The 25,845-nt window shown below is 44.7% G+C and overlaps 1 protein-coding gene across 1 annotated transcript in view; it reads right to left on the bottom strand.

Annotated features, from left to right (window-relative positions):
• LOC130488729 (neural-cadherin-like) overlaps positions 1-25,845 on the bottom strand; it is a 95,519-nt gene that overhangs the window by 3,043 nt on the left and 66,631 nt on the right. The window contains exons 21-32 of the mRNA XM_056862367.1: positions 25,446-25,630; positions 23,515-23,744; positions 20,254-20,531; positions 19,866-20,080; positions 15,878-16,005; positions 15,437-15,564; positions 13,425-13,548; positions 12,168-12,348; positions 11,055-11,221; positions 8,467-8,731; positions 7,064-7,238; positions 6,198-6,442 (exon numbers count right to left, since the gene is read on the bottom strand). Coding sequence (XP_056718345.1) covers positions 6,198-6,442; positions 7,064-7,238; positions 8,467-8,731; positions 11,055-11,221; positions 12,168-12,348; positions 13,425-13,548; positions 15,437-15,564; positions 15,878-16,005; positions 19,866-20,080; positions 20,254-20,531; positions 23,515-23,744; positions 25,446-25,630 — 2,321 coding nt within the window. The remainder of the gene's footprint in view (positions 1-6,197; positions 6,443-7,063; positions 7,239-8,466; positions 8,732-11,054; positions 11,222-12,167; positions 12,349-13,424; positions 13,549-15,436; positions 15,565-15,877; positions 16,006-19,865; positions 20,081-20,253; positions 20,532-23,514; positions 23,745-25,445; positions 25,631-25,845) is intronic.

The following is a 25,845-nucleotide window of genomic DNA, read 5'->3' as shown; positions in this document are numbered from 1 at the left end:
TGGCAATTTAAATCAAAATACAAAAGACAAATTTGAATAGAATTTAAAAAAAAAAAAATCTACCAGGCATGTAATAAACTCATTGAAAGGGTCTGCGCACATAGTTTCCCAACCTCGTTCCCTTTTGGCTAAAGTAGGAATCAAGATGACCTACCTCGTACGGTTGTCATGGGAGATGAATGACATGAAGTTGGAAAAGCACTTTACACCAGCTGAAATTGATAACACGGATGAAAGATGGCACAAACGGGGAGGGGGGGATTAAAGATGCCGGTTCTGTAAAACCCCTATCAGACATGTTTAGCTCAGAATAGCAATACGCTATACTTCATGGTGGTGAAAGCTTGCTATGCAAGCTTTCTCTATGCAGAGAAGAGGAGCACAGAAGTGCTGATAGAGGGATTGGGGGGGGGAGTAAACTGACACATAAACTGGCAGCTCTGTTCTCCGTCTTCCTTCCCAAAGAACGGCGAACCAGGTACTCCTACACAACGTCAACTCATGAGAGCTCAATGGATGCAGTCTCAGGAGGGAGAAATCACACGAATGTGAGTTCTTTGCAACATGTGACTGCTGAGTGCCCAGGTGATACAGTGAGATGCTCGGCAGAAGGGAGAGAGGCAGCAACAGAGACAGCATACTCAGGGATGGTGGGAGAGGCAAAAGAGATTCTTACCTCCCTCCCCGCCCCCATCCACTCAAAGGAGGAAAGGAAGGTGTGCACAGAAATCAACCAGCCAAACCACTGGCTGCAACCGAAAAGCAACAGGAGACAAGGGGCGAAAACACATGGTCACTTTAGCCTCCTTTATTCTCTGTTTCAGCCAGGATTCAGCTAGGATCGAACGCACGCTGGGCGAAAATGCATGTGTTCGATCCTGGCTGAATCCTGGCTGAAACAGGGAATAAAGGAGGCTAAAGCGACCATGCGTTTTCGCCCAAGAAAAAGCCAGAGAGGCCCAATTTTGGATGATCCCCAAAGCATTTTCATGTGCAAAATTCTGATCTAGATTCATGATTCTGCACAAAGCATTGAGGATGTGGTCTTGTACACAATGGTGGACTGGCCATTTAACTTACAGGGACATTTCACATGAACACATGAAGCTGCCTTATACTGAATCAGACCCTTGGTCCATCAGACTCAGTATTGTCTACTCAGACCAGAAGTGGCTTTACAGGGTCTCAGGCAGAGAAAGGTCTTTCACATCGCCTACTTGCCTAATCCCTTTAACTGGAGATGCCGGGGATTGAACCTGGGACCTTCTGCATGCCAAGCAGCTGCTGTACCACTGAGCCACGGCTCCTCCCAGTGGGCTGCTACCCTAGGAGGCCACTGGTGGGGAAGAGCAAACAAGGCCAATCTCCAGCCACACGCCAGCATCTCTGGAGGTCACCCAGCTTACATCCATCAGCAGCTCACCAACGGCCTCTTCATGCTCTACCATCAGTGAATGTGTGAGCTAATGCAGACTCTTGGTACTTTGTAGATCTGGCTTGTACTGCTGCAAAGGCCATTTAGCTTGGCCTCCTCCATTGGAATAAGAGCCCCATGGCGCAGAGTGGGAAAGCTGCAGTACTGCAGTGAAAGCTCTGCTCATGACCTGAGTTCGATCCTTACGGAAGTCAGTTTCAGATAGCCAGCTCAAGGCTGACTCAGCCTTCCATCCTCTCGAGGTCAGTAAAACGAGGATCCAGCTTGCTGGGGGTTAAGTGTAGACGACTGGGGAAGGCAGTGGCAAACCACCCCATAAACATAGTCTGCCTAGTAAATGTCTTTATGTGACATCCCTTCATGGGTCAATAATGACCCAGTGCTTGCACAGGGGACTACCTTTACCTTTTACCTCCATTTTAACTCCCTAGTCCCCTCCTGCTTACGTATGTCCTCATAATTCGTAACTTTTATGGGATAAAATAGGCTCTTGCCTTGGCGTGAATTGTGCCCCAAACATGCCCTTAAGTTTGTTACATGAAATGGGTATCACAAGGAACAAGCAACCCATGGGGGAGGGTGAAACAGAAGTGATGAACATGATACAAAACAAAGAAGAAAGTGGTGCATGACACATTTTAATAGAAAAATAAATCAGGCACAGGGTTGGTTGCTGCTGTTTTTTAACTTCATGACTTCTGTAATGGAGCTGAAGTTTTTGTGATGGCAACAATCAATTGTCCACTGCAACAGAGAATAAAGTTTGGAGCTCACTTTAATATGATACCTTCACTAGTTGGTTTTTCGTTCTTGTTGTTTAAGTTGCCTTGGAGTCCATTCGTACAAAATCATACCAATAAAATCAACAGAAAACTAGCTATATAAAAATGTTCCACAACGCCTTAAGTTCATAAGTAAACGAGTGTTTTGCTGATCCATCTTCCCAGAAACTATAACCCAGAATTATTCTTGGTCCACTCCCAATCAAAATGCTGGAATGTGCAGTTATTCAATGCAATCAGGTTACTCATAGAAATAAGTCCCTCAGAGCACTATAAGACTTATTATCAAGAATAAGCACTTGAATCAAAGCTTCAGAGCATGAGCTTAAGTATTATTGCTGAATTCCAAAAAGAACTAGTCCAAACAAACTAGTGGTTAAGAGCAACGGCCTCTAATCTGGAGAAAGGGGTTTGATTCCCCACTCCTTCACATGAGCAACGAACTCCCATCTGGAGAACCAAGTTTGTCTCCTCACTCCTCCACATGAAGCCCGCTGGCTGACCTTGGGCTAGTCACAGTTCTCTCAGAACTCTCTCAGCCTCACCTACCTCACAAGGTGTCTGTTGTGGGGAGAAGAAGGGAAAGAGATTGTAAGCCTCTTTGAGATTCCTTAAAGAGGTAGAGAAAAGCAGGGTATAAAAACCAAATCTCCTCCTAAAGAATATGATCCTATGCACTCCTACTTGGAAGTAAGTCCCACTGAACTCAGAGGGGGTTATTTGAAGCTACATATGCACAGAACCAGGCAGTAAGTCTGAAATCCCATCTTGGGACCCGACAATGTAACAACCCGAGGAACCCCTTCATGAAAAATACATGTTTCTAAAATAATTATCCTGAATAAATTTCTCTATATGCATATCTAGAGCACTGTAGTACAACTAAACTGCTATGTCTTGTTCACCCATAACAGAAATATTTATCAAGGATACCCCTAAATTGAGATAGGTCACCATTTGTGAGAGGGAATTTGCTGTGGTCTTTGAGACACATCCCCCAGTTGTCCGCCTTGCAACCTGAACTTTTCAATTTCAGGAACCAGGCCAAGACATTTCTGGTCTTTGGTTCATTTTCTTCCATTGCTGGGAACTTCCATTGCTATTATACATGGTATACTGATTTTGCTTGAGTTTTTTTAAAAGTCTTCTCTGACTTTATTTACTGAATTGTAATTGTATACATTTTTTTCAGAAAGCTACCTCCTTAACCCTATGGCTGAGAGGCAAAGTCTAAATCTTAGAAATGGATGAATAAAAATCAGAAGATCTAGTTGCCCTTCAGATGTTTTCCCAGCTGTGAGTCTCCTGTTGAGGAGTATCTGCCACTTGGATGGGAGAAAATCTGGATGATTCATCCATAGTCAACTGTGAGTCTTTCCCACACATCTGGGACATCTAAAATGCATCATGTTCAGGGTTTAAAGTCTCCAAGGGTAGAGTTTTGATCTCCTTTCACTGTTGCCGGCACGAAAGAAGCTCTCCTCGGATTACCGAAATCATCTTTTTGAAACAGTGACTCTGCTCCTTCCAAGCGTCTTTCCTTTTCGCTGGCTGAAGACAATTCTCAGTGGAGGGGCTCTTCTGATACCACCTGTCAAAAAGTGCCAGTGAAGGCAGGCCCCGCATCGAGAAGTGTGCTTTAAAGTGCATCTAGCTGAATGGAAATGTAGATCAAACGTTCATAAGCTTTATCGGAGAAGAGTACTAACACACCAGTCTCTCGGTAGGGATGGGACAATTTGCCACCCTGTTAAAAGCATGCCTCTTACAGTACCTCAATGCCATGTCTGGAATGGAAAAAATGGGAAGCAGGGCTTCGCTCCCCCACAATCCAACTGTGGCACAGACCGGCCTCATTAAAACATCGTGCCTAAAATTTAGAACCGGAACGTTTTCCAAACTGCCTACGAACTCCCTCTGCCTAAAAGAAGTCCCCGCAGTTCTGAAAGTAAATTCTGACCTAGTTAGATGTATCTGTTTTTTTTTTTCATGTTTGCATGGCAAACATATTAATGCAACAGAATTTCAAAATGCAGGGATGGCTGACACCCCAGCCTCCCCTGCCCCCAAGCAATTAATTCTCCAAGCCTTCTTGCAAAATCACAAGGAGGATGACTTCAAAAGAGCACCGTAAAAATCCATCAGAATAGAGATGAGATACGCTAGGAAGGACTTGATTTTACAGAACCTTTCCAGGTCAAGATGTGGGATTTAATTAAGGGTTCTGAATGAATCGAAACCATAGATACAGAGTGAAAATGAAGAGTTGACTGAAAACTAATCTAGGGCTTGTAAAGGCAAAACCACCAAACAGGGCTCACTCTTCCACTGGCAATACGGGTGATGCATGCTTTTCCAACAATCACACAAGCAGAGCCAGCATGGTGCAGTGGTTAAGAGTGATGGTTTGGAGCAGCAGGCTCTAATCTGGAGAACCAGATTCCCCACTCCGCATGAAGCCTGCTGGGTGACCTTGGACTAGTCACAGTTCTCTCGGAACTCTCTCAGCCCCACCTGCCCCACATGGTGCCTGTTGGGGGGGGAGACTATTATAAGCCGCTTTGAGACTCCTTACGGTAGAGAACAGTGAGGTATAAAAACCAACTCTTCATCTTCAGATAAAGGGAACCATTGTGATCCCAGTGGGCAGACCTGGACTTCAGAGAAAGTGGTGTAGTGGTTAGGGTCTAAAATGCACGGTCACTTACTCCGGTTTCTGCCCAGTCTCCTCCCTGTTTATTCCCCGTTTCACCCAGGATCAAATCCTCGCAAACGAACGGCACCTAATTTGCTGCTGGCTGAGCGCTGTGTCGACCCAAAACGAACCCGGTTTTGCAACTGAGGACCCAAACCGTTACCCCTGGCTCGTCTCAGATTAATACGAGCCGAGTCTTCCGGCGTCATGACGTACTGCCCGCCTCCAAACCCCTCCCCTCGCAACCTCAGTGAGTTGACCAATCACCAGGGGGAGGGGGCGTTGCTGAACAGCCAGGAAATACGTGTCTCACGCATTTTGTTTTGACGGATGGATCAGCACGATGTTTTGCCACGGATCAACAAAGGTAATGCGCACAGATTCTCCCCCCGCCCGGGTTCATTTAATCCTGGCTGGGACGGGGAGGAGACTGGGCAGAAACCGGGGTAAGTGACCGTGTGTTTTAGGCCTAGAATGTCAGACTGGGGAAACCTGGGTTCAAATCCCTGCTCTGCCACAAAGCTCACTGGGTGACCCTGGGGCAATCACTTTCTCGGCCTAATCTACTTTATTTATTGTGAGGATAAAGGGGGAAGAAACAGCCACCTATGCCTCCCTGTGCTTAGAGGAGGAAGACAGTGTTTTAAAAAATGTGACAGAGGCTAGAAATGGGGAAACTGGGACTCTTTCCCTTTTGCCGTCTCATCAATTTCCTCATCTGTACAATGGGAACAGTCTAAATCTCATAGGTCTGATGCAAAGATAAAGCATACTGTAAACCCCCTTGAAAATTAAAAGTGCTGTGTAATAAATACAATAATGAATTTGCTATAAAGAATTAATTAATGGTAAATAAATCACAAACAGTACGCTTAGAGAAAGGGGAGAATTTTCTGTCTTCCTCTTAATTGTTTTGTTTAGGCTGGGAAATCTGTTTTGCTGATGGACTACATTCTGAGAAAACAGATCTCTCCATATCACCTTCTCCCTTTCTGCTCCCACAGAAAAGATAAACACAACTTCTGCATCCTGAACCAGCTCTCAGCAATGGAATGTAAAACTGCAGCAAGCCTAGAGAGGGTCTTCCTCCCAGGATGAATCGAATGCAGATGGCAGACAAAACTGGAAGTGACGACAGAACAAAGATGGAAGGACAAAATGATGAAGGCATCATCCAGCGCAAGTCTTCGCAGCAAGGGGACATGGAGCAGACCAAGGACAACGTACTAGGATAGGCTTAGGTCTCGTCACCAAAGATAGTGCAAAACGTAATTGCCATAACTACCTAGAAGGGCCAGAAAGCAAATGCAGATGGCAAACATGGAGCTGAAGCTCAGCCCTGCATCCTTGGTGAAGATTGCCAGCGTGATTTCACAGTTGCGGCCGGCGTAGCCATCGGGGCAGTGACATCGGAACTTGCTTGCAGATTGCGAGACGCACGTGCCAAAATTGCAGGGTCTCTGAGCACATGCGGTATAAATGCAATGCCGGCCTGTGGCATTCTCCACCAACATGTGTCCTGGAGGGCAACTGAAAAGCGAAAACAAAACAATTTAGTGTTAGCCATTACACTATTGGCCCATCCAAAATTTCAGGGTGTCAAAACCCAAATGAATTTCATATCCTCATTTAGCTACAGAAAGAGCCAATTCCAGGCGTGTCTTCTAAACACATGAAAAAGATCACCCCAGCAACACCATGCCAAGAAATATGAGTCAAGCCAGGTTGGCCAGTCCTGGAGTTGTAGTGCATGTTGGGATATTGGGGGATCAGCTGTTTTTTCCTCTTTGGGGAGTATGGGCAGAGGCTGAAGGTGCACAGGTGGATGTCTCTGCCCCCTTTCAGAACACTGGCAAGAGAAATGCCCACCTGCCCTCTATTTTAGAGCAGGCGCAAGCTGGTCCCACATTTGGGGGCCAAGCAAGGCTATGACTGGCACTATGTTGGGGAGGGACGTCAAGCTACATTTGGAGGCCAAACAGGAATTTTTTGTTCTCGTGGAAGGGATGTTTCACCTACTCTATTCCAAAAAACGGTACCAAGAAATCCACCGGGTTCATACTATCCCATGATGGCAGGAGCGGCATGAGTAAACTTGCTTGAAGGGTACACAGTAAAGCTTAGGTGAGCATCCTACGAGAGAACACTTACCTGCACTCATACATCATCCACAAGTCGATACATATAAGCTGCTGGCTGCAGGGACTGCTCTTGCAAGCATCTGAAAGGCAATCTTTTTCCACTCCTTGGGCACTCAATACCAACTCCTTAGGGTAAGCGTCCAGCGGCAGCTCATAGTTATTGAATCTGACATCCTTCATGCATCCTGAAGCAGAACACAGAAAGAGGCTCGATTGGGAAAGCTCTAGATGCAGAATTATTTCTGAAATGGATGCCACAATGCTGTGCAGCTGGGCACGGGTTACATTTCACAACGGATGCAAGCCAGAGAGCTTCAGACCCAGGTCAAAACTAGCTCCTTGCACAGAAAAACGTGTGTGTTTGCATACCCCAGATTTTCCACCCCACGGTACCAAACTAACACCACCACTCTTAAAATGTCCCATCTGTCTTCACTCATAGTTTTACAAGATGTCAGAATTGCCTAAGATTTGTAAAGGAAAAGTCAGAATAACCAAAGGATGAGAGCTGTCACTAGGATGTCTTTTCAGTATTGCTATTTTTGGTAACAATCCCCCACCCCCAAATGGCAACCCTACAGCTGTGTGAGACCAACATAGCAAAAGTGGTGGATATAACATGCTAATACAAAACACGTTCTGCTCAATGGCTACCTCATTGTGCCTTTAAAAACATAATGCATGAAGAAAGCAAAATGATGCAACAGAACTCGGAGATAGTAAAACAGACCGCACCTGATAAGATTCATCTGTAGGATTGTGCAAAAAAAAAAAATTCAGTAAATTTCGGGTTTGGGTTTATTGGGCCGGATTTTTTTTAGTAAACCTGAAATAAGCTGAATATCCATAATGGTAAATATGGGTATTCGGCTTTATTTCCAGGTTTGCCTCCCAAAAATTGGGGTTCATGCAAGCAGAGTCCCTTGAAGCTACCTGGAAAATATGGGAACTCTACCTCCAAAAATGCCTCCCCTAGAGCGCATTTTTAAAAATCCCATAGGGAAAAAGCCTGGAGAAGCCGAAGCCGAAAAAAGCCGAAAACCTATTTGGCGATCAGCTATCTGGCTTCGTCTTTATTCCCAGTTTTAATATTCAGCTTAAATTAAATCCGAAAGAAGCCTTTTTCAGGTTTATTTTCAGTCCGGGTTTATCGATACGCACAACCCTATTCATCTGCATAAAATAGTTCATGCGATCTGCTTTGCTCGCTCTGTCGGCTTCTCTATTTGCAGGGAGTTTTAAACACAAGTGAGCGTTCCAGAGCGTGATCCTCCACCTGCATTCTGAAACGGTGTGGTCCTTCCGGCCACCTCAGCATCCCAACGTTCTCATCCCCCTGCATGTGCAAACCAGGCCCAAGGTACTTGGAAGGCCATTTATTAGAAACAGTGGTAAAAAGGAACCCTTGTTTACCTTGGAAACTGTGGTTTTGACTGACAGGATATGTGTTGCCAACCACCAAGCTGCTGGGGTCAACCTGGATCTCTTTGTAGACGCCTTCTGCCTTCACGATTTCTCTCTTTCCGCCTCCTCCATCCAGGCGAAGAATGAACTCATTTTCATTTCTCTCCAGGGAGATATGATGCCACTCACCGTTATCGAGTCGGTAGGAAGGAAGGCTAACAGCAACTACGCCGTCTCCCAGGTTATAAGATGCTGTTAACAATCCTTGAACCACCTTGAAGAAATCCAGGAATCTGGGTTAATCATTTTGTATGACCCACAACAATCTGGTAAGGCCAAAGAGGAAAGAGAGGGCAGGGTAACAGGTCTATGCATTAAACCATGACTGCCCATGTGCGCAAACAAGAGAATCAGACTTCAAATGATTAGAGAAACCTGACAACCTTAAAACGCTCGTTACATTAATATGAATTGACCAAGGAATGTGCATAAACACCAACGGTTCATTTATTTAGCATTTAGCATATTTATACCCCACCACAGGGTCGAAATGGCCCTCTGGGCAGCTTAAAAGCAACAACAAAAATAGTAAATGTCTCATGAAGTCATACAGAATGTCCAGAAATTGAAAGCGTTAACAGAAGATTTTGTACACAGCCTGGGGCAGTATGGGTAATCACCAACAGACGTCAAATGAATGCAATCGGACATTCTTCAAATGTTCCAGTTAAAAATGCACAACCTCCATGTACTGCCCAGGCCACCTGCGTGGTCCCCAAGCTGTAAATACAGATTTATTTGATCAACTACTTCCTGACATATGAAGCTGCCATCTATTGAGTCAGGCAACCGGTCTATGCAGAGCCTCTCTAGGGTCTCAGTCTTTCACATCACATGCTCAGTCTTTCACATCACAGGGTGTCTTTGGGGGGAGGGGGAGGTGATTGTAAGCCGGTTTGATTCTCCCTTAAGTGGCAGAGAAAGTCGGCATATAAAAACCAACACTTCTTCTTCTTCTAGTCACACTCTCTCAGCCCCACCTACCTCACAGGGTGTCTGTTGTAGGGAGGGGAAGGGAAGGTGATTGTAAGCCGGTTTGATTCTTCCTTAAGTGGTAGAGAAAGTCAGCATATAAAAACCAACTCTTCTTCTTCTTCAAATCCCCACTCTGCCTTGGAAGATTCCTGGATGATCTTGGGCCTGAATCCCTCTCTCAGCCTAGCCTACCACATAGGGTTGTTGGGAGTTAAAATGGAGAAGAGGAAGGCAATGTTTTGAGCTACTTCAGGTCCCCATTAGGGTATAGATATCTAAATAAGCAAGGAGTCAAAACATCTATTAAGTAGATGACTAATTCCTCACTCCCACCTGGCAATTAGTTTCCCACCTTACACTTTGCAGGGCATGTCCTTGCAGGCAGGAATGCAGCGGTGTGCAGCTATCATTTAAGTTTGAATAACAAAGGTAGTTTATGCATGGGAGTTTTACCTGAGGTTCATTGCTCGCTGGACCCACACTTTCCTATTGGGAATCTCTGCACCAGCAGTCTCCAAACTCAAATCAGGTCCCACCCCTTTAAATGCTGCTTTGTAATTGGTTGACTTTGTAAATGCTGCTTTGTAATTTCTAACAGTTAGAGCGGTTCCTCAGTGGAACAGGCTTCCTTGGGCGGTGGTAAGCTCTCCTTCCCTGGAGGTTTTTAAGAAGAGGTTAGATGGCCATTTGTCAGCAATGCTGATTCTGTGACCTTAGGCAGATGATGAGAGGGAGGGCATCTTGGCCATCTTCTGGTCACTAGGGGTGTGGAGGGGGGAGGTAGTTGTGAATTTCCTGCATTGTGCAGGGGGTTGGACTTAATGGCCCTGGTGGTCCCTTCCAACTCTATGATTCTATGATACTTTATAGAGCTTACTGTGAGAGAAAATCCCCCCCCAAACCCAACAGCTGCATAAAAAAGCATTTTAAGAACAAAAACATCAGTCTGAAGGGGGGGGAGAAACCCAACCCTCAGTTTTAAACAGCCTTTCTTCTGCTCAAAAAGAGCCCCCAGGAAACAGGAAGCATTTGAATCTTGGCCTCTTTACACGCTGCTTTGTAACTGGCTGCATGCTTTCTGTGATAAAAAACAAGGTTGGGTGTCCCGTGCTTTGCCTTTTGCACGGAGATTTCACCAGGGCTGAGCTCAGGGGAGAGGGAAGAATCAAGTTAACAGAGGAACGGGAAGTCCTGGGATTTGCAAGGGCTGATAGCGAGGTCATCGCTAATGGACAGAAAACTCATGCATAACTCCAAGGAATAACCGTGACAGACCAGGGGCGAACGTGAGTGAAAGTACCCATGCAAAACAACCAAAGGATCTTTCCTACTCCCTGGAAACGTCAGTACCTTCTGTTTTTTAGACTGCCATACTGAAATGTGCAAGGGCGGGGATAGAAGGAAGAGAGACAACAGAGAAAGGAAAGTCAAGGACAAAGATCAACCCCAAGCACCGAAGACAAATACACTACTGCAGGAGACAGGCAGAAATCTTGCCAATGCCCCTCTGGCTCTACACAGAACAAATCCTGGATTGTGGGTGACCATTGCTCCTCACTCACCTGCAGGGTAATGTGTTCATCCTTGTTTCGGGAAGACATGCTCACAATGACCCCGTTGGCCTGTCGCATCCTCACCATCGCTTCCACCAGGGTTTGGCGAGCGGGCACGGTGATAGGAAGCTGGTAGCGAATGTAACTCCCCAGCCCGAAGGAATATTCTTCAGCGACTAGGACAATCAGAAAGGAAAGGTGCTTTAAAAATGCTTAATTTGTTTTTTTCTGCAGGGAAAAACAAATATACTGAGGTTATACACAGAAGACTCCACCAGGTCTCCACTAGAAGACACACTCACTATATTTGAAGAAGTGTGCTCCACAAAAGCTTATGCTGGAATAAGATTCTGAGAAGAAGAAGTAGAGGAAGAGGAAGAGTTGGGTTTTAAATGCTGACTTTCTCTACCACTTAAGGAAGAATCAAACCGGCTTACAATCACCTTCCCTTCCCCTCTCCTCCCCACAACAGACACCCTGTGAGGTAGGTGGGGCTGAGAGAGCTGTGACTAGACCAAGGTCAGCCAGCTTGTTTCGTGTGTAGGAGTGGGGAAACAAATCCAGTTCACCAGATTACCCTCCGCCGCTCATGTGGAGGAGTGGGGAATCAAACCCGCTTCTCCAGATCAGAGTCCACCATGCCAAACCACCGCTCTTAACCACTACACCACGCTGGCTCTCATTTAGGTGTAGTGTCATTTAGCCTGGTTTACCTAAGCCCAGTTCTAAGGGAATCTGGAGGGGCTTACTCATCTCTATAAAGCACGCCACATAATGAGTATCATGGGTTTGCCATTAATGTTGGTTAATGCTGCTCAGATGCAATGTCTAAGCATGATAAAGGAGGCAGGGAGGATTGGTGTGTGAAAGGGAAGGGATGAAGAGTTGCTTCTTTTCTCCAGATCCTAGTTAATGGCCATGCTAGCATTACCTCTGCACCAGCCCAAAGATAGCCCAAACTGGAGCCAGCCACAGCATACTGATTTGTTTCTGCATGCTACTGCCTCTGGAGTCTCTGTCCCTTCCCCCATCTCTGCAACATTCATTTTAAAAGTTGCACTTGAGGCTCAGCAAAAAGTAGAATGCACTAGTAATCCAACGATGCATGAGGATCTACTTCACCTCTGTCACACTTCTGGCCGTAGTACCCCGGCAAGCAGAGACAGGTATAGGAGTCCCAGTCTCCGAGGCATCGGCCGTGAGCCCCACAGGGAGAGGAGCCCTTCTTCTCACAGCTGCCGTCAGTCCAGGCACAGCCAGGACAGCTATTCATAGATTCTGCCGGAGATTCAAGGTCATACACCTTCAAAAAACGCAAGAAGGAAGACTCAGAGCTGACAGCAAAAAAGGACAAAGAGAAGATTAAAACAGACTTTTTTTTTTATTGTATCGCCCTTGTGTCTCGGCTGAGTCTAGGGCATTACATCTTGCCAATAGGAAAGCTCGTCTGAACTTATGAATTTCTAACCAGAGGAAACAGTCTGGCAAGCAATATGCTAACCTCCACTGCCAGAATTGTCTATGCTAGGAATTGGAAGTCCAATACAATTCCTGATATTACAGAGTGGAATAACAAACTTTCAGATTTTGCACTGATGACCAGACTAACACACCTGATTAACATGAAATCAATAGATGAATTTGTGTTAAATTGGCAACTTTTTTATGATTACTACTCACATGATAAGTAAACTATTTTACAAACTAAGAAATTAATGATTTATTATAAGAATATGTTCAGTGGGATTAAAGACGTTTTAAATGCTTAGGATAAATGATAGAAGCTGTGGTATCAGATTTTTTTCAAGTTCAATACACGCTGAGGTTTGTGGGGACGTAATATGTTTTAGTGAGTTTTAAGATGTGTTAATGTTTTGGATGAAAGATAGAAGTGGTGGTAATAGTTTTTCTCTTCTGTTAAGTTTGGATCAAGCCGGGGCCTGGACAATGAAATATGTTTTACCCCTTTTCCCCATCCCACCTTTTCTTTCTCTGCATCCCTTTAAATAAAAATAAAATAATAATAATTTTAAAAAAGAAGTAGTCTGGCAAGGAGAAGGTCTGTTGAAGGGTGTCTGGAAGAAGCGGGGTGAACATTTATAATTTGAGTCCTTAAACACAAAGGGCCAATCCTCATTTAAGATCTTATTTTTAAATTGTTTACAGCTTGCTTTCTGAGTACTATTCCTTGCATCTTTCAGTCGCTCTATAAAAAATATAGACTAATAGCGATTGACTTTGGGTAGGAGAGGGGGAGTAATGCTTAAGGCCCGACTACCATCTACCGCTTTCCTCATAGGAAAAAAAAAAAAAAAAACCTCGATCCTAAGCGATGCATGGACATGTTTCCTGCCCAAGCTGTGGCAACTCATCACTTACCTGCGTATCCACAACGAGATTGCGAATGCAGCCGGTGAAATGTTTATGCTGCAATTGGGGGTATGCATAGGGAATCGATTCTTTTACACCGCCCAACTGGAGGACCTGGTTCAAGTTCAAGTACCTTCAAAAACACAGAGGTGCTAAATAAGAGATGAACGTTAGAACATCACGCTACTAAAAACAGCATCGAGCAAGCAGAGTAGCTACCACTGCAAAATCTTCAAAAGCAACTCCAGAGGGGTAGCCATATCAGCATGCCACATTAAAAATAAAACAGGAGACTCGTGCCACCCAAAAGACTATTTATTTCAGCGTCGGCTTTTGGGGAATAGAGTTGTAGACTCGTAGTAGACCATGGAAGCAATCCTAAGCAGGCCTACTCAGAAGTAAGTCCCTTATTATTCAGCAGGGCTTACTGCCAGGAAATTATTTTTAAGGCTGTAGCCTATGAGTGGACACAAAAGCTTATACCGAAATAAGATTCTTGTTAGTTTTTAAAGAGCTACAAAGCTTCTGTTTTATTTTTCCTGAGGAAGCTCCTATTCCATTACAAAGATGGACCAGATTCTATGACAGCATAACTCCATTAGATCAGCAGCACCATTTAAGCATAAGAGTTCAGCACTATGAACTCAGAACCGTTACATGCAAGACGTCTCAATGATACTTGGAAATGACCTAATGTGTAGCCCTGGCAGGTAGAAAGAACAGACAAACATGCACACGCTCCAGCTTGGTTTATTCGCACCATCCATGCAGTTCAATTCTGCCCATTTGCTCAGAACTAACCATGCAATCCACCCTTACCTGTATGGCCAAAGTTAGCCCAATCTCATCAGATCTTGGAAGCTAAGAAGGATCGGCCCTAGTTAGTACAGGCTGAGTATCCCTTATCCAGACTGCTTGGGACCAGAAGCGGTCCAGATTTTGGATCTTACCATATATTGTAACATTTTGGAATTTTTGCATATACATAATGAGATATCTTGGGGATGGGATCCAAATTCATTTATGTTTGATATACACTTTAGACACGTAGCCCGAATGTAATTTTAAACAATATTTTTAATAATTTTGTGTACATTGAACCATCAGAAAGCAAAGGTGTAACTATCTCACCAGAATACAATGGCAGGCTTTCAGTCTCTACCCATGATGCTGCATACACTGTATTGTATTCTTTATGTGAGAGGAAACATTCAAAGCAGGCAGTACAGATCTGCCTGAGTGCCGGCTCGAAGGGTCTGGTTTTCAGATCAGTCCAGATAGGGGATGTCCAGATAAGGGATACCCTACCTTTACTTGGATGGGAAACCACCAAGGAAGTCCAGGATTGCAATGCAGAAGCAGCCAATGGCAAACCACCTCTGTTCACCTCTTGCCTTGAAAACACTACGGGGTCACCATCAGCCAGGTGCAACTTGACTGCACTTTCCGCCATGAACAGAGCAATCCACCCTTCTAAACCCACAGAAGCCATTTGGTCTTAGACTCTGTGAGCTCAGAAGGGTGTAATTCTGCTTAGGACTGCAAGTCCCACTTGGCGGAATGGAAGCCCCTTCCAAACAAGCGTGCATCAAACTGCAGCTGTGCAGCCAGACACTCTGCGTGCCTAGGCAAGGCTAACCCACTGGGAGTGATATATGCCAAATAACTCTGCATAAATTCCGGTTGTTAAACCCATAGAAGTGGAAGGAGTTATTACGCACGTATTATGCAGGGCACAACCGACTTCTGGCAACCCACAGCAAGGGGCTTTCAAGGAAAGTGAAACGCAGAGGGTGGTTAGCCATTGCCTTCCTCTGCAGAGCCTTCCCTGGTGGTCTCCAGTACTGACCCTGCTTTGCTTCTGAAAGCTGGCGAGTCCAGGCTACGCCACGACTCCTTCCCTCTCAGAAAGAGTTATAAGTCAGCGATAAAATAAAATGCTGCCTGCGCGTGCAAGCACATAAACACTAATGTTATTTCCAGTCACCCACCCAAATTATAGAAGATCATTTAAATTTTACCTATTCACTTGCGGGACAAAGCCCACCACCTCGCAGTTCGTTCGGTCTTCCGTCGACAGCCATTCCCCCACTCCCTCCACCTCCGACACAACCGCAGCTTTGCACTGGTCCAAAGTCAATCGGACACCCTGGACAAAGGCACAGAAGACCAAGAAACAACAGTGACCCAAAGTACTCCCATGCAATTCACACAGTGCAGTAATGAAACTGGGGACCTACGCATAGCTGGGGAAGATCAGAAGACTACTGCAAACAACAGAGGGATACTGGCTAACCATGAGCACAGAATCCCATGTGATCTTGGTGCCACCTTTACATCTGGAACCATTAACGGCCTTTCTGAGGGGTTTGGGGGGAAAGGCAGGAGCTGAGACAACCTCTCCAGTGGAGCAAAAAAACAAGCATAATAAAAACCATGATGTGCCCTCTGGGACAACTGACCTGCCTACTGCTTCTCACTTTCAGGCGATGCCACTGTCTGTCCGTAACGTTTACATAGCCAGGCAAATGCAGCTCGACTGGGCCCAGGCCATAGTTCAGTTTCAGAACAGGAACGCCATCGGAAAGTTCTAAAATTAATGAGAAAGAGAAAGCACAGAGTTAGGCAGTTCATGATGGAGATGCCGGGGATTGAACCTGGGACCTTCTGCATGCCAAGCAGATGCTCTACCTCTGAGCCATGGCCCCTCCCCAGGGGACTAGATGACCCTTGAGGTCCCTTCCAGCTCTATGTTTCTATGACTATCTTTCACCCAAATTTGAGCATACCAATTTGGTTCTACAAAAAAGAGTGAACATCTGATACCAAATGTTATAACTGGCAAGAGAGGAATCAGAAAAGAACATGACAGTTCGCAGCAGCTGAATAACATCTCACAGAGTTGGTTTTCCTCTCTGCACACAGGTGCCTATATAAGGCCTGGGTGTGCCCAGAGGTGAGAGTTGAAGGGATCTTGTTCTTGGGCTCTTAGCCTTAGGGACAGGCTCAAAGATGGGCAGAAGATCAACCAGTGGAGAGAGAAGATCACCTGATCACTGGAAGCCTTCCCCCCCCCCCTTTCTTATTTGGTTTTTTTTTTCCTCTGTGCACGGTTAGTCACTTTGGGTCCCCACAGGGAGAAAAACAGAGTATAAATACACTAAATAAATAAATACATAAATATCACAACATACAATACAAGCAGGGACTGGTGTAAAACTTTGAAGGGGAAGGGATGGAAGAGGAGGGGCAGAACAAAGAGATGATCTTCCCTCCTGGTACCCTCTACCATCTCCATCCACGCTCATTGGTTCCATGGAGCCAGTTCAGGGGAAAGCCGCCACGCCTTGTTTGCTACAGCCAGGTAGCATGCACGTAGAAGAGTGGAAGTAGCAGGACTTCTTCTACTTGGGTTCATGGAGCTGCCTTCAGAGACAGCAGCTGACTCAGCTGCTCCTAACTATCAGCTCAATCAAAGAGATTTCAATGGTGGTGACCCTTCACAGAACTCACTCCCTGGAGCCAAGTCTGGAGAACCCTGCTTCTAGCACTCTTCTGCTTGAACAGAGCACTCTAGCCCTCACAACAGATTAAGAAAGCAAGAATCCGTGAGCTTGTTCTGTTCTCCATTTTTGCCCCTCGAGCGGCTGTTAGGGACTCCTCTTGTGCTCATTCACTAAGCACACGATGCTCAAGTCATACTAATGAACTTGTTCCTGTAACCCCTCTGAAACTACCAGAGAGGCCTGAGCTAAGGTGAAGGCAGAAGACCTTAAAAAAGAGGCGTCAAAACATACGGCCCGATAGGGATATTTAATGTTTAATCGTTTTATAAAGTGATCACTTTTAGACTATATTGTACCCTCAAATATCTTTTTCACTCTATAAATAATGCAAATATTCGACCACAAGGTGATGTAGAAAAGCAGGGCAATGTACACTGCCCGATTTACTTTTGTAATCACTTTTTTTGTGTGTGTAATTGTATTCTGGACATTTTTATTTTTCCCCTTTTCCCTTCTGTACCCCTCCTTTATATAACAATAAAACATAAAAAAATATACAGCCCATGGGTCGGATCCGGCCCCTTGAGAGCTCCTATCTGGCCCGCGAGACAGCTACCCTCCAATCCAGGCTGGTGAGCCCTCTGTGGGATCGCCGGCCGAGGTAGCCACCCCACACACACTCTTGATCTGATGATGAGCTCGCTGCAGGCTTGCCAGTTGAGGCAACCTCCTGCTCCCTGTCTGGGTTGGCGAGGCATGGCCCAGCCCCACCAAGTGACATTTACATCATATCTGGCCCTAGTAGCAAATGAGTTCGACACCCCTGCCTCAAGGGGCTTGGACTCAGAAGATGCCCTTTCAACTCAGAAGATGCCCTTAGGCTGCTGTTCCCAAAAGTAAATTCTCCCTATTGCCACTAGATCCTTTAAGCTGTGACGAGAAAATTCCATTTTTTTCCCAACAAGCAACTAAACTGTGGAATTTACTTCCGGTGCGGGTAGTGATGGCCATAAGCACAGATGGCTTTAGAAGGGAGTTAGACAGATTCTTTGAGGTAGGGATGCCAGCCTCCAGGTGGGACCTGGGGACCCCCTGGAATTACAACTCATCTCCAGACTACAGAGATCAGTTCCCCTGGAAAAAAATGGATGCTTTGGAAGGCGGACTCTGGCATTGTACCCCACTGTGGTCCCAGTCTTAATCAGGCTCCACCCCCAAATCTCCAGGCATTTCTCAACCTGCATCTGGCAACCCTATCCCCCCATCCCCAGCAAGTGGCCAGGGGGGACCTGGCAACCCTAATTGGAGGAGAGGTCCATCAATGGTTACTAACCATGGTGAGTAAAGGGAACCTCCACATCCAAAGTCAGTAAACCTCTGAAACCCAATGATAGGAGGCAACATCAGAGGAGGCCTTGGCCTCCATGCCCTGCAGGTTTTTCGCCGAAAGTGACATCATATCATTCTAATTTCACTTCCTGGGGAAGGGGGCACCAGCAGAGAAGGTCCTTCCAACCAGTCACTGCTGACCTAACCCATCCAACCTAATTTCCTGTATAAAGGCTTCACTGGTTGGTCTCAAAGCTCAGACAGGCAGGTGATTTGAACCCATATAAAATTACATTCCATCACATTCACAAACTACACATTTCATATCGCAATGCACTGGAAATAAGAGGAAGCAACTATGGTGGCACTAATTTTTCATTTGATTTCTCATATGTTCAGTGGAACCACACTGAATTCAACAACACAAAATAGTTTTTATTTTCTTTTTTTTCTTTTTAAAGCACTTTTGGTGAGTGGTTGGGGAGGAGAGCCTGCAGAGAGAAAAGCTTTTTAGAAGACGACTTTTGGTTTTCTCTGAGCCACATAAAAATAACACGCAAGTAGGACTTCATTAATCATGTAATACCTGCCTCCAAGTATTTGAAAAACTCAAAGCAATAGATGTTTCCCAGTGGGATCCCTTTGATAGAACTGTCTCTGCTTTGTTCTTACCTTTGATTATACCAGCTCTGAGAAGGACTCAAGATGCTCAAACTGGAAGGTACCAAAGCTACCCACCAAGAATATGATGCACATTTGCTGTTCATTGTTTTGTTTTTTAATCACTAGAATAACAGAGAGAACAATGGCCTACCCTGGTAACATTCCAGGCTAACTATGCCCAATTTGGCACCGAGAAAAATCCAAACTCTGTATCAAGGAAATCATGGTAATAAGAGTACATTATGCAAAGAACATAAGAAAAGCCATGCTGGATCAGACCAAAGCCCATCAAGTCCAGCAGTCTGTTCACACAGGCTCAAAAAGGTTTTGTACTCCTAGTGTAGTAATTCAGCCTGTAACAGAGGAGGGACATGTAGGCTCAAAAGTCAATCTCTGGCTCCCTAAATATTTTGCAGATATACACCCAGGGTAACATCCCTATAAAGGTTTTCCCATTCATTTCATTCCAGTAAAGAGATCCCAGCCATACCCACCTAATGAAATGCACACAGCTCAAGTCACTCACCAGAACCAAGAAATGCTACATATTTGCTCTGATTCTTCCATTCTTATATGGAAGCTGATGTTCTGAGTAATGTATGATAGCTTCCCAGTCCCCCAGCTCTTTGGGGAAAAGAATTTCAGATGGGCAGAGGAATAGTGCCAAGCCAGGTTTGGTTCTGGCACCCTGGTACCCCAAGGTTTGGTTCTGGTACCCTGGAACCCCGAGGTTTGGTTCTGGTGCCCTGTCTGCTTTCACCCTGGAGGTACCAGTGTCGATGCAAAACTCCTGATAATATGCTATCACAAATAGTAATACCCTGCCAGCCTGAACGAGCTAAATAGCTACAGTAACGGACAGCACCATTTGGCTTACCACAAAATACCTGCCCCCTTTTCCCCACCCCAGTAAAAAAGCTGGTAATATCATGTTCAACATATAATACAATACCTATTGCAATGAAATTCTCTGAATTCCCAGGCCCTGTTTCTGACAAGGGACCATTGTATAGCAAAAGCCCATTTGGAACATCGGTAATGAACTCCAAGGAAAGGAAGCTCTCAAAACAAGGCCTGATGGGACGGAACCAAGCATAGCCATTTCCATGAAAACTGTGTTTAGTTTGCTGGCAATCCGGTCCATGAAATGAAGCCGAACACTGACACCTAAAACAAAACGCGAAAGAGAACAAAACAGCGTTCAAACCAGCTTTTAGATGCGGTGAAAACTGAGCCTCTTAGAGAGGCGCACGTATCACTTTATTGGATGGCACAATAGTTAGAACGGAGTTGGAATTGAAACTTAAAGAGAAAACGTATGAAGCATAGGTCTTCCTCACCTGTAGCCATGCAGCATGTCAGCGCAAGTCCCTCCATTGAGACAAGGGTTGTGGGCGTAAGAGCTACATGACCGATGAACTCTGTCTCTGGCTGCGCATGTGCAGATAGCATTGACGCTGGTGGTTATGGAGACAAGCGAGACACTTCCTGTGTCCGTCACTGTGGGGATGTCACTCACCGTGATGTAGTTGGCACAGCCATCACTCCCACTACAGTCTGTCTTGTGGCATCCATCTACATCAATCTGAGAAATGTTGACTCCTAAAGCCAACTGGACCTAGAGGGAAAAGGCAGTCGGGCAAAACAACCCAATCGTTCCTTAGCAAACGTTCTGCTTCCCAGTCAGTTCCCTACATCCATAATTTCTCATTAATGCTGAGGTCTATGGAATAAAGGTAGCCCCGAAGTAAACGATGCCCACAAAACTATCATATGATTTACATTTATTAAGTACTGCTAAGTGAATACAACAAATGGTACAATTTCTGTAAAAGTATTGATGTATAATATTGGAACATATATTGGAACTGAGTATTGAAACATATCTCGACTGTACGATGTTTAACCTACTGTTGTATTTTTATTTTGTTGATGCTGTTGTTATTATAAAATAAACTTAAAATAAAGAGTTAAAAAAAATAAAGGTAGCCCCCTGTGCAAGCACCGGGTCATTCCTGACCCATGGGATGACATTACAGCACAACGTTAACTAGGCAGACAATGTTTACGGGGTGGTTTGCCATTGTCTTCCCCAGTCATCTATTACAATGAGTAATATAAATGCTCATTTAATAGCTTACCCGGGTTTTCTGGTGTGAAATGGGGGAGAATATAAGAAGGGCCGTGCTGGATCAGACCAAGGGCCCAACAGGTCCAGCATTCTGTTCAAGCAATGGCCAACCAGCTGCCTCTAGGAAGACCACAAGCAGGATGACTGCAACAGCATCCTCCTGCCCGTGCTCCCCAGCAGCTGATATAAAGAGGCTCTGGTACTGGAGAGAGTAGATATCCATCATGACTGGTAGGCATTTTAACTAGTATGCAAAAAATTCCCAACATAGTTCTCTTCATATTGTCGAAGGCTTTCACGGTCAGAGTTCATTGGTTCTTGTAGGTTATCCAGGCTGTGTAACCGTGGTCTTGGTATTTTCTTTCCTGACGTTTCGCCAGCAGCTGTGGCAGGCATCTTCAGAGGAGTAACACTGAAGGACAGTGTCCTTCAGTGTTACTCCTCTGAAGATGCCTGCCACAGCTGCTGGAGAAACGTCAGGAAAGAAAATACCAAGACCACGGTTACACAGCCCGGATAACCTACAAGAACCAATAGTTCTCTTCATTTACAACTCCTCACCATGAACCTATATTTATACCAGGTGCAAAAATGTCTATGTTTCAAAAGAGTGCAAAGATTAATGATGCTACAGTAATCACTTGCAATGGGATTGTCTTGCCTACTCTGGAAAATCTCTTTGGGAATTATTGCTACGGGTGTATTGCTAAAGGAGCCCTGTGGCGCAGAGTGGTAAACTGTAGTACTGCAGTCAAAAGCTCCACTCATGACCTGAGTTCAATCCCGACGGAAGTCGGTTTCAGGTAGCCGGCTCAAGGTTGACTCAGCCTTCCATCCTTCCAAGGTCGGTAAAATGAGTACCCAGCTTGCTGTGGGTAAAGGGAAGATGACTGGAGAAGGCAATGGCAAACCACCCAGTAAACAAAGTCTGCCTAGTAAACATCGGGATGTGACGTCACCCCATGGGTCAGGAATGACCAGGTGTCTGCACAGGGGACCTTTACCTTTTACCTTTAATGATAACATACTATCTAATGATGTATGGAGGCAGCCAACAACAGGAAAATCAGATGACATAATTTTCACTGGTATCACATGAAGGCAGAAAAAAAGTAGAACAGCTTTACTGGTCTGTGCATAATCCCAAAACAAGAACAAAATCAGTGCTATACCTTTTATTGGGACCAAATTTACACTAAATTGACAGGCTGCACAATGTTTTGTGTCAATCTAGTCAGTCCTAATAGTGCAATCCTAATCAGAGTTGCACCCTTCTAAATCCACTGAAGTCAATGGGCTTAGAAAGGAGCAACTCTGCATAGGATTATACTGAAAAGATACAAAAGATAGATTACTATGACATTAAGGCATCGGACATTTCGTTGCTTCCAACTGCCCCTGCAAACGCAAAAGACACTGACCTATGTCATTCAGTACACTTCTCCAAACAGTCCTCTGCTCTTTGGGTTCTGTGTGCAACTTGCCACCAAGCAAAGAAAAAATGTTCTGCAAGAAATCACTTGCAAAAGCAGACAGCTCAAGAAGACTCAAGAAAAAAAGCTGTGCTTGGCAAGGGACGGGGGGGAAGGAGAAAGGAAATCTCTGAACAGTAAAAAAAGGGGGGTACAGAGTACTAGAGGTAAAAAAAATAATTGTAGAAGCATCAAAAAAATACCAAAGGTGTATATAATTCAAAATTAACAGAATGTAATGTAAAATACAAAATATTATTATTGTGATTACAAAAATATAAGGTTGTACCATAATATGTCCACAATTCAAAAATGGCAACAATTAGGAACGCATATCAAAAAATTTACAAGCCAAATACTGGAATTAACAATTTCAATACAGATATCATATATAACTTTCTATTAAAACGTTTACAAGTGAAACAAGGGCACACAACAAAAGACAGGATGGCGGCAAAATTCCTGTTTCGATGTATGAATCTTCATCAGTCGTGAACGACCTTGCACTGGTTAATTTGGAAGCCAAGAAAATCAAAAGCAAATTTGTTGTATGCAGTCGGGTATAACTTCAAAAGACAAACATCACGGCTCCTACCCAAAGGTCAACCTGTATGAGTGTTGTATATGCATGAATGAGAATGTTGCTAGGAACGAGAGAAGGCTCGAAAGGTCCTTGAGCCTGAAATCACTGGGGGACAGACTTTCTTTCCTGAAGCCAAATCAGTAGTTTAGTCAGATCCCAGAGTCTATAAGCAAAACCCACTGAAGTAATTCCAGGCTACTCAACCTCTTGTCTCAAATAACTGTCCCAGAAGAAAGGGAAAGACAGTACACCCCTCAAACTCTATTTTCTGTTCCACAAGACTGCAATCCACAAAACACCTGCTCTAATCCTAAACAATCTCTTGATAAAATTAGTTGAGTTTGGCTCTCTTAAAAGTACTTGTACGCAACCAATATCACATCAACCCTATTTGACAGTGTGGGTGCATCCTCACCTTATTTCTGAAAGCAGCCATCTGGCCGTGCAATTTTTCCGGCCTGTAATAGGAAGAGCCATTGAAAACCGAGAGCCTCACATCTGTCTGTCTCCCGTCCATGTTCATCACACTGAACACAAGGACGCTGTCACGAGGGACCGAGAGGATTCCTGCTAGCATGTCCTTCAACTTGTCATGTCGGCTTTCTTCAGGCTCATCTTTCCTGATGAACTCTTCCGCAGTCATGTCTGATACGAGAAAAATCAATGATCGCTGTGAACATCTCAAGAGCATTGCAATTAACCGCTTTCATTCAAATTTAGCAAAAGGGGGCCATTTCACACTTTCATGAGAAGTTTGTTGTGGAAAGCGCTGTAAAGTCACAGCTGAGTTATGGTGACCCCATAGTGTTTTCAAGGCAAGAGATGTTCTGAGGTGGTTTGCCATTGCCAGCCTCGTCATAGCAACCATAGATTTCCTTGTGGGTCTCCCTTCCAAGTACTAACCAGGGTCGACCCTGCTTAGCTTCCAAGATCTGAAGAGATTAGACTCTCCAGGGTCATGCCATTTCGCCACCAACTATATACTCAGCAAGAATGGCCAACAAGGATGACTCTGGTTGGGGGAGGGGGCTGGAAAAGATGTCATACAAGGACTATCACCTACAAAGCACACCACCCTCTTGTGTCCATGTGTACATAAAACCCCTTCTGCAGAAGGACTGGAGCACCTCTGTAACTCCTGCAAGCCCCATCAACGCTGGCACATTTATATGCAGCAAAATAAAACACCCAGTGGCACCTTAAAGACTAACAACATTTATTTCAGTTATGAGCTTTCAGGAGCCATAGCTTACTTCTTCAGATACGTGAAAGGAAATCATTCCAGGAAACTTACTTACAAGAAGATTACTGGGGAGGGAAGTTAAGGCAGAGGATGCATTCCACCATGAATCTTCCAAGTGTACGGGGGAGGGGGGAGTTAGGTGTGAATCCCCTGATAAAGTTAAATGTAGCCTGAAAGAGGTATATTGTCTGCCCACTGGGTACCTCTCCCAACAGGAAACAGAGGCCCCAACAACATCGCAGAAGCTCTGGAGAAACCTCCCTTTCCTCATGGGAGTGGAAGGGTGAAGAGTCTCTGGTAGAGGATGGGTCCTCTCACAGGCAGTGGACATAGGCGAATTCACCACAATGCCAATACCTGACGTTAGCCGAGACTGGTCCGTCCTGGTTCCCTGTGAATCATTCCTATCACTTGATTGCAAACAGGGTCCCATTCACATGACACTTTTTTGGGTGTAAGCTTATATAATCTTAGGCATACATTTTTTAAAAAGTGTGAAATGACTCAACAACACCAGGAAACCACGTCCATGACATTTTCCAGCAATGCTGAGGAGTCTCCGTTCCATTAAACTGCTTTCAGCAGCAGAAATAAGATATCTTAAAACTATCTTAAATATTTTGGGTTTTTTAAAAAGGATTTTTAAAGTTCACAGCTACAAAGCTAAAAATGTATAGGCAAATCCTGCTAAGTGATTGGAATTAAAAGGTTCTCTGAATAAGTCTTCCAGGAGTAAAAAGTAGAAGGTGCTGCTCTCAGACCAAATGGAAGTCCTGAGTTGAAGCCTTCCTCTTTGCACACTCTGTGCATGCTCGGAGGTCCTGTCCCCGCAGAAACACTTCTTCCTACTTGCTCTCCCTCAGCCTCACTCCATATTCCTATCCATATCAAGACTAAAAAAACAACAACCCAAATGATAACTAGATAACTTAGAAATTCAGCGAAAATAAAACTCCCACACTAGGAAAGGGACTACCAGGCAATTTAATTAAATCAAATGCAAACAGTGTGGCTGCATAGTTTGCCCTCTTTTTAATACCTCTTAAATATAGGAGCTTTCCAAGTTTAGCAGCAATCAAGCAGAACCAACAGATGAAACTAACCTGCCAGGCGTAGCGTCGCTGAATTCCGAATGGCTTCATTTCCCAGCTCTTTGACATGTATCTGCACAGTTGCCGTAACATCAGGCCAAACTCCATCTGACACCCTGATTTTCATCTCATATGTTCCCTGAGGAGCATTATCCACCATTACCAGAGAACCAGTCCTTTGATTCAGCCTGAAAGATCTAGAAGCGTAATGCACACACACGCACACAAACACACACACCGAATCAATAAAAGCCTCATGAACTAAATGCTTCACCTCAAAAAAGAAAGAGGTTATATTTCAGCACGTGTCAAATCTTTTTTTGCTAAAACATCTTAGGATAATATTCTTGAGAGCCAGGGTGCTGCAATGGCTATCGTGTGGGATTAGGATCTGGGTTCAAATAACCATGCT

The sequence above is a fragment of the Euleptes europaea genome, chromosome 17 (genome assembly GCF_029931775.1).
Source record: "Euleptes europaea isolate rEulEur1 chromosome 17, rEulEur1.hap1, whole genome shotgun sequence".
NCBI lineage: Eukaryota > Metazoa > Chordata > Lepidosauria > Squamata > Sphaerodactylidae > Euleptes > Euleptes europaea.
This window is presented reverse-complemented; position numbering and strand designations above follow the sequence as displayed.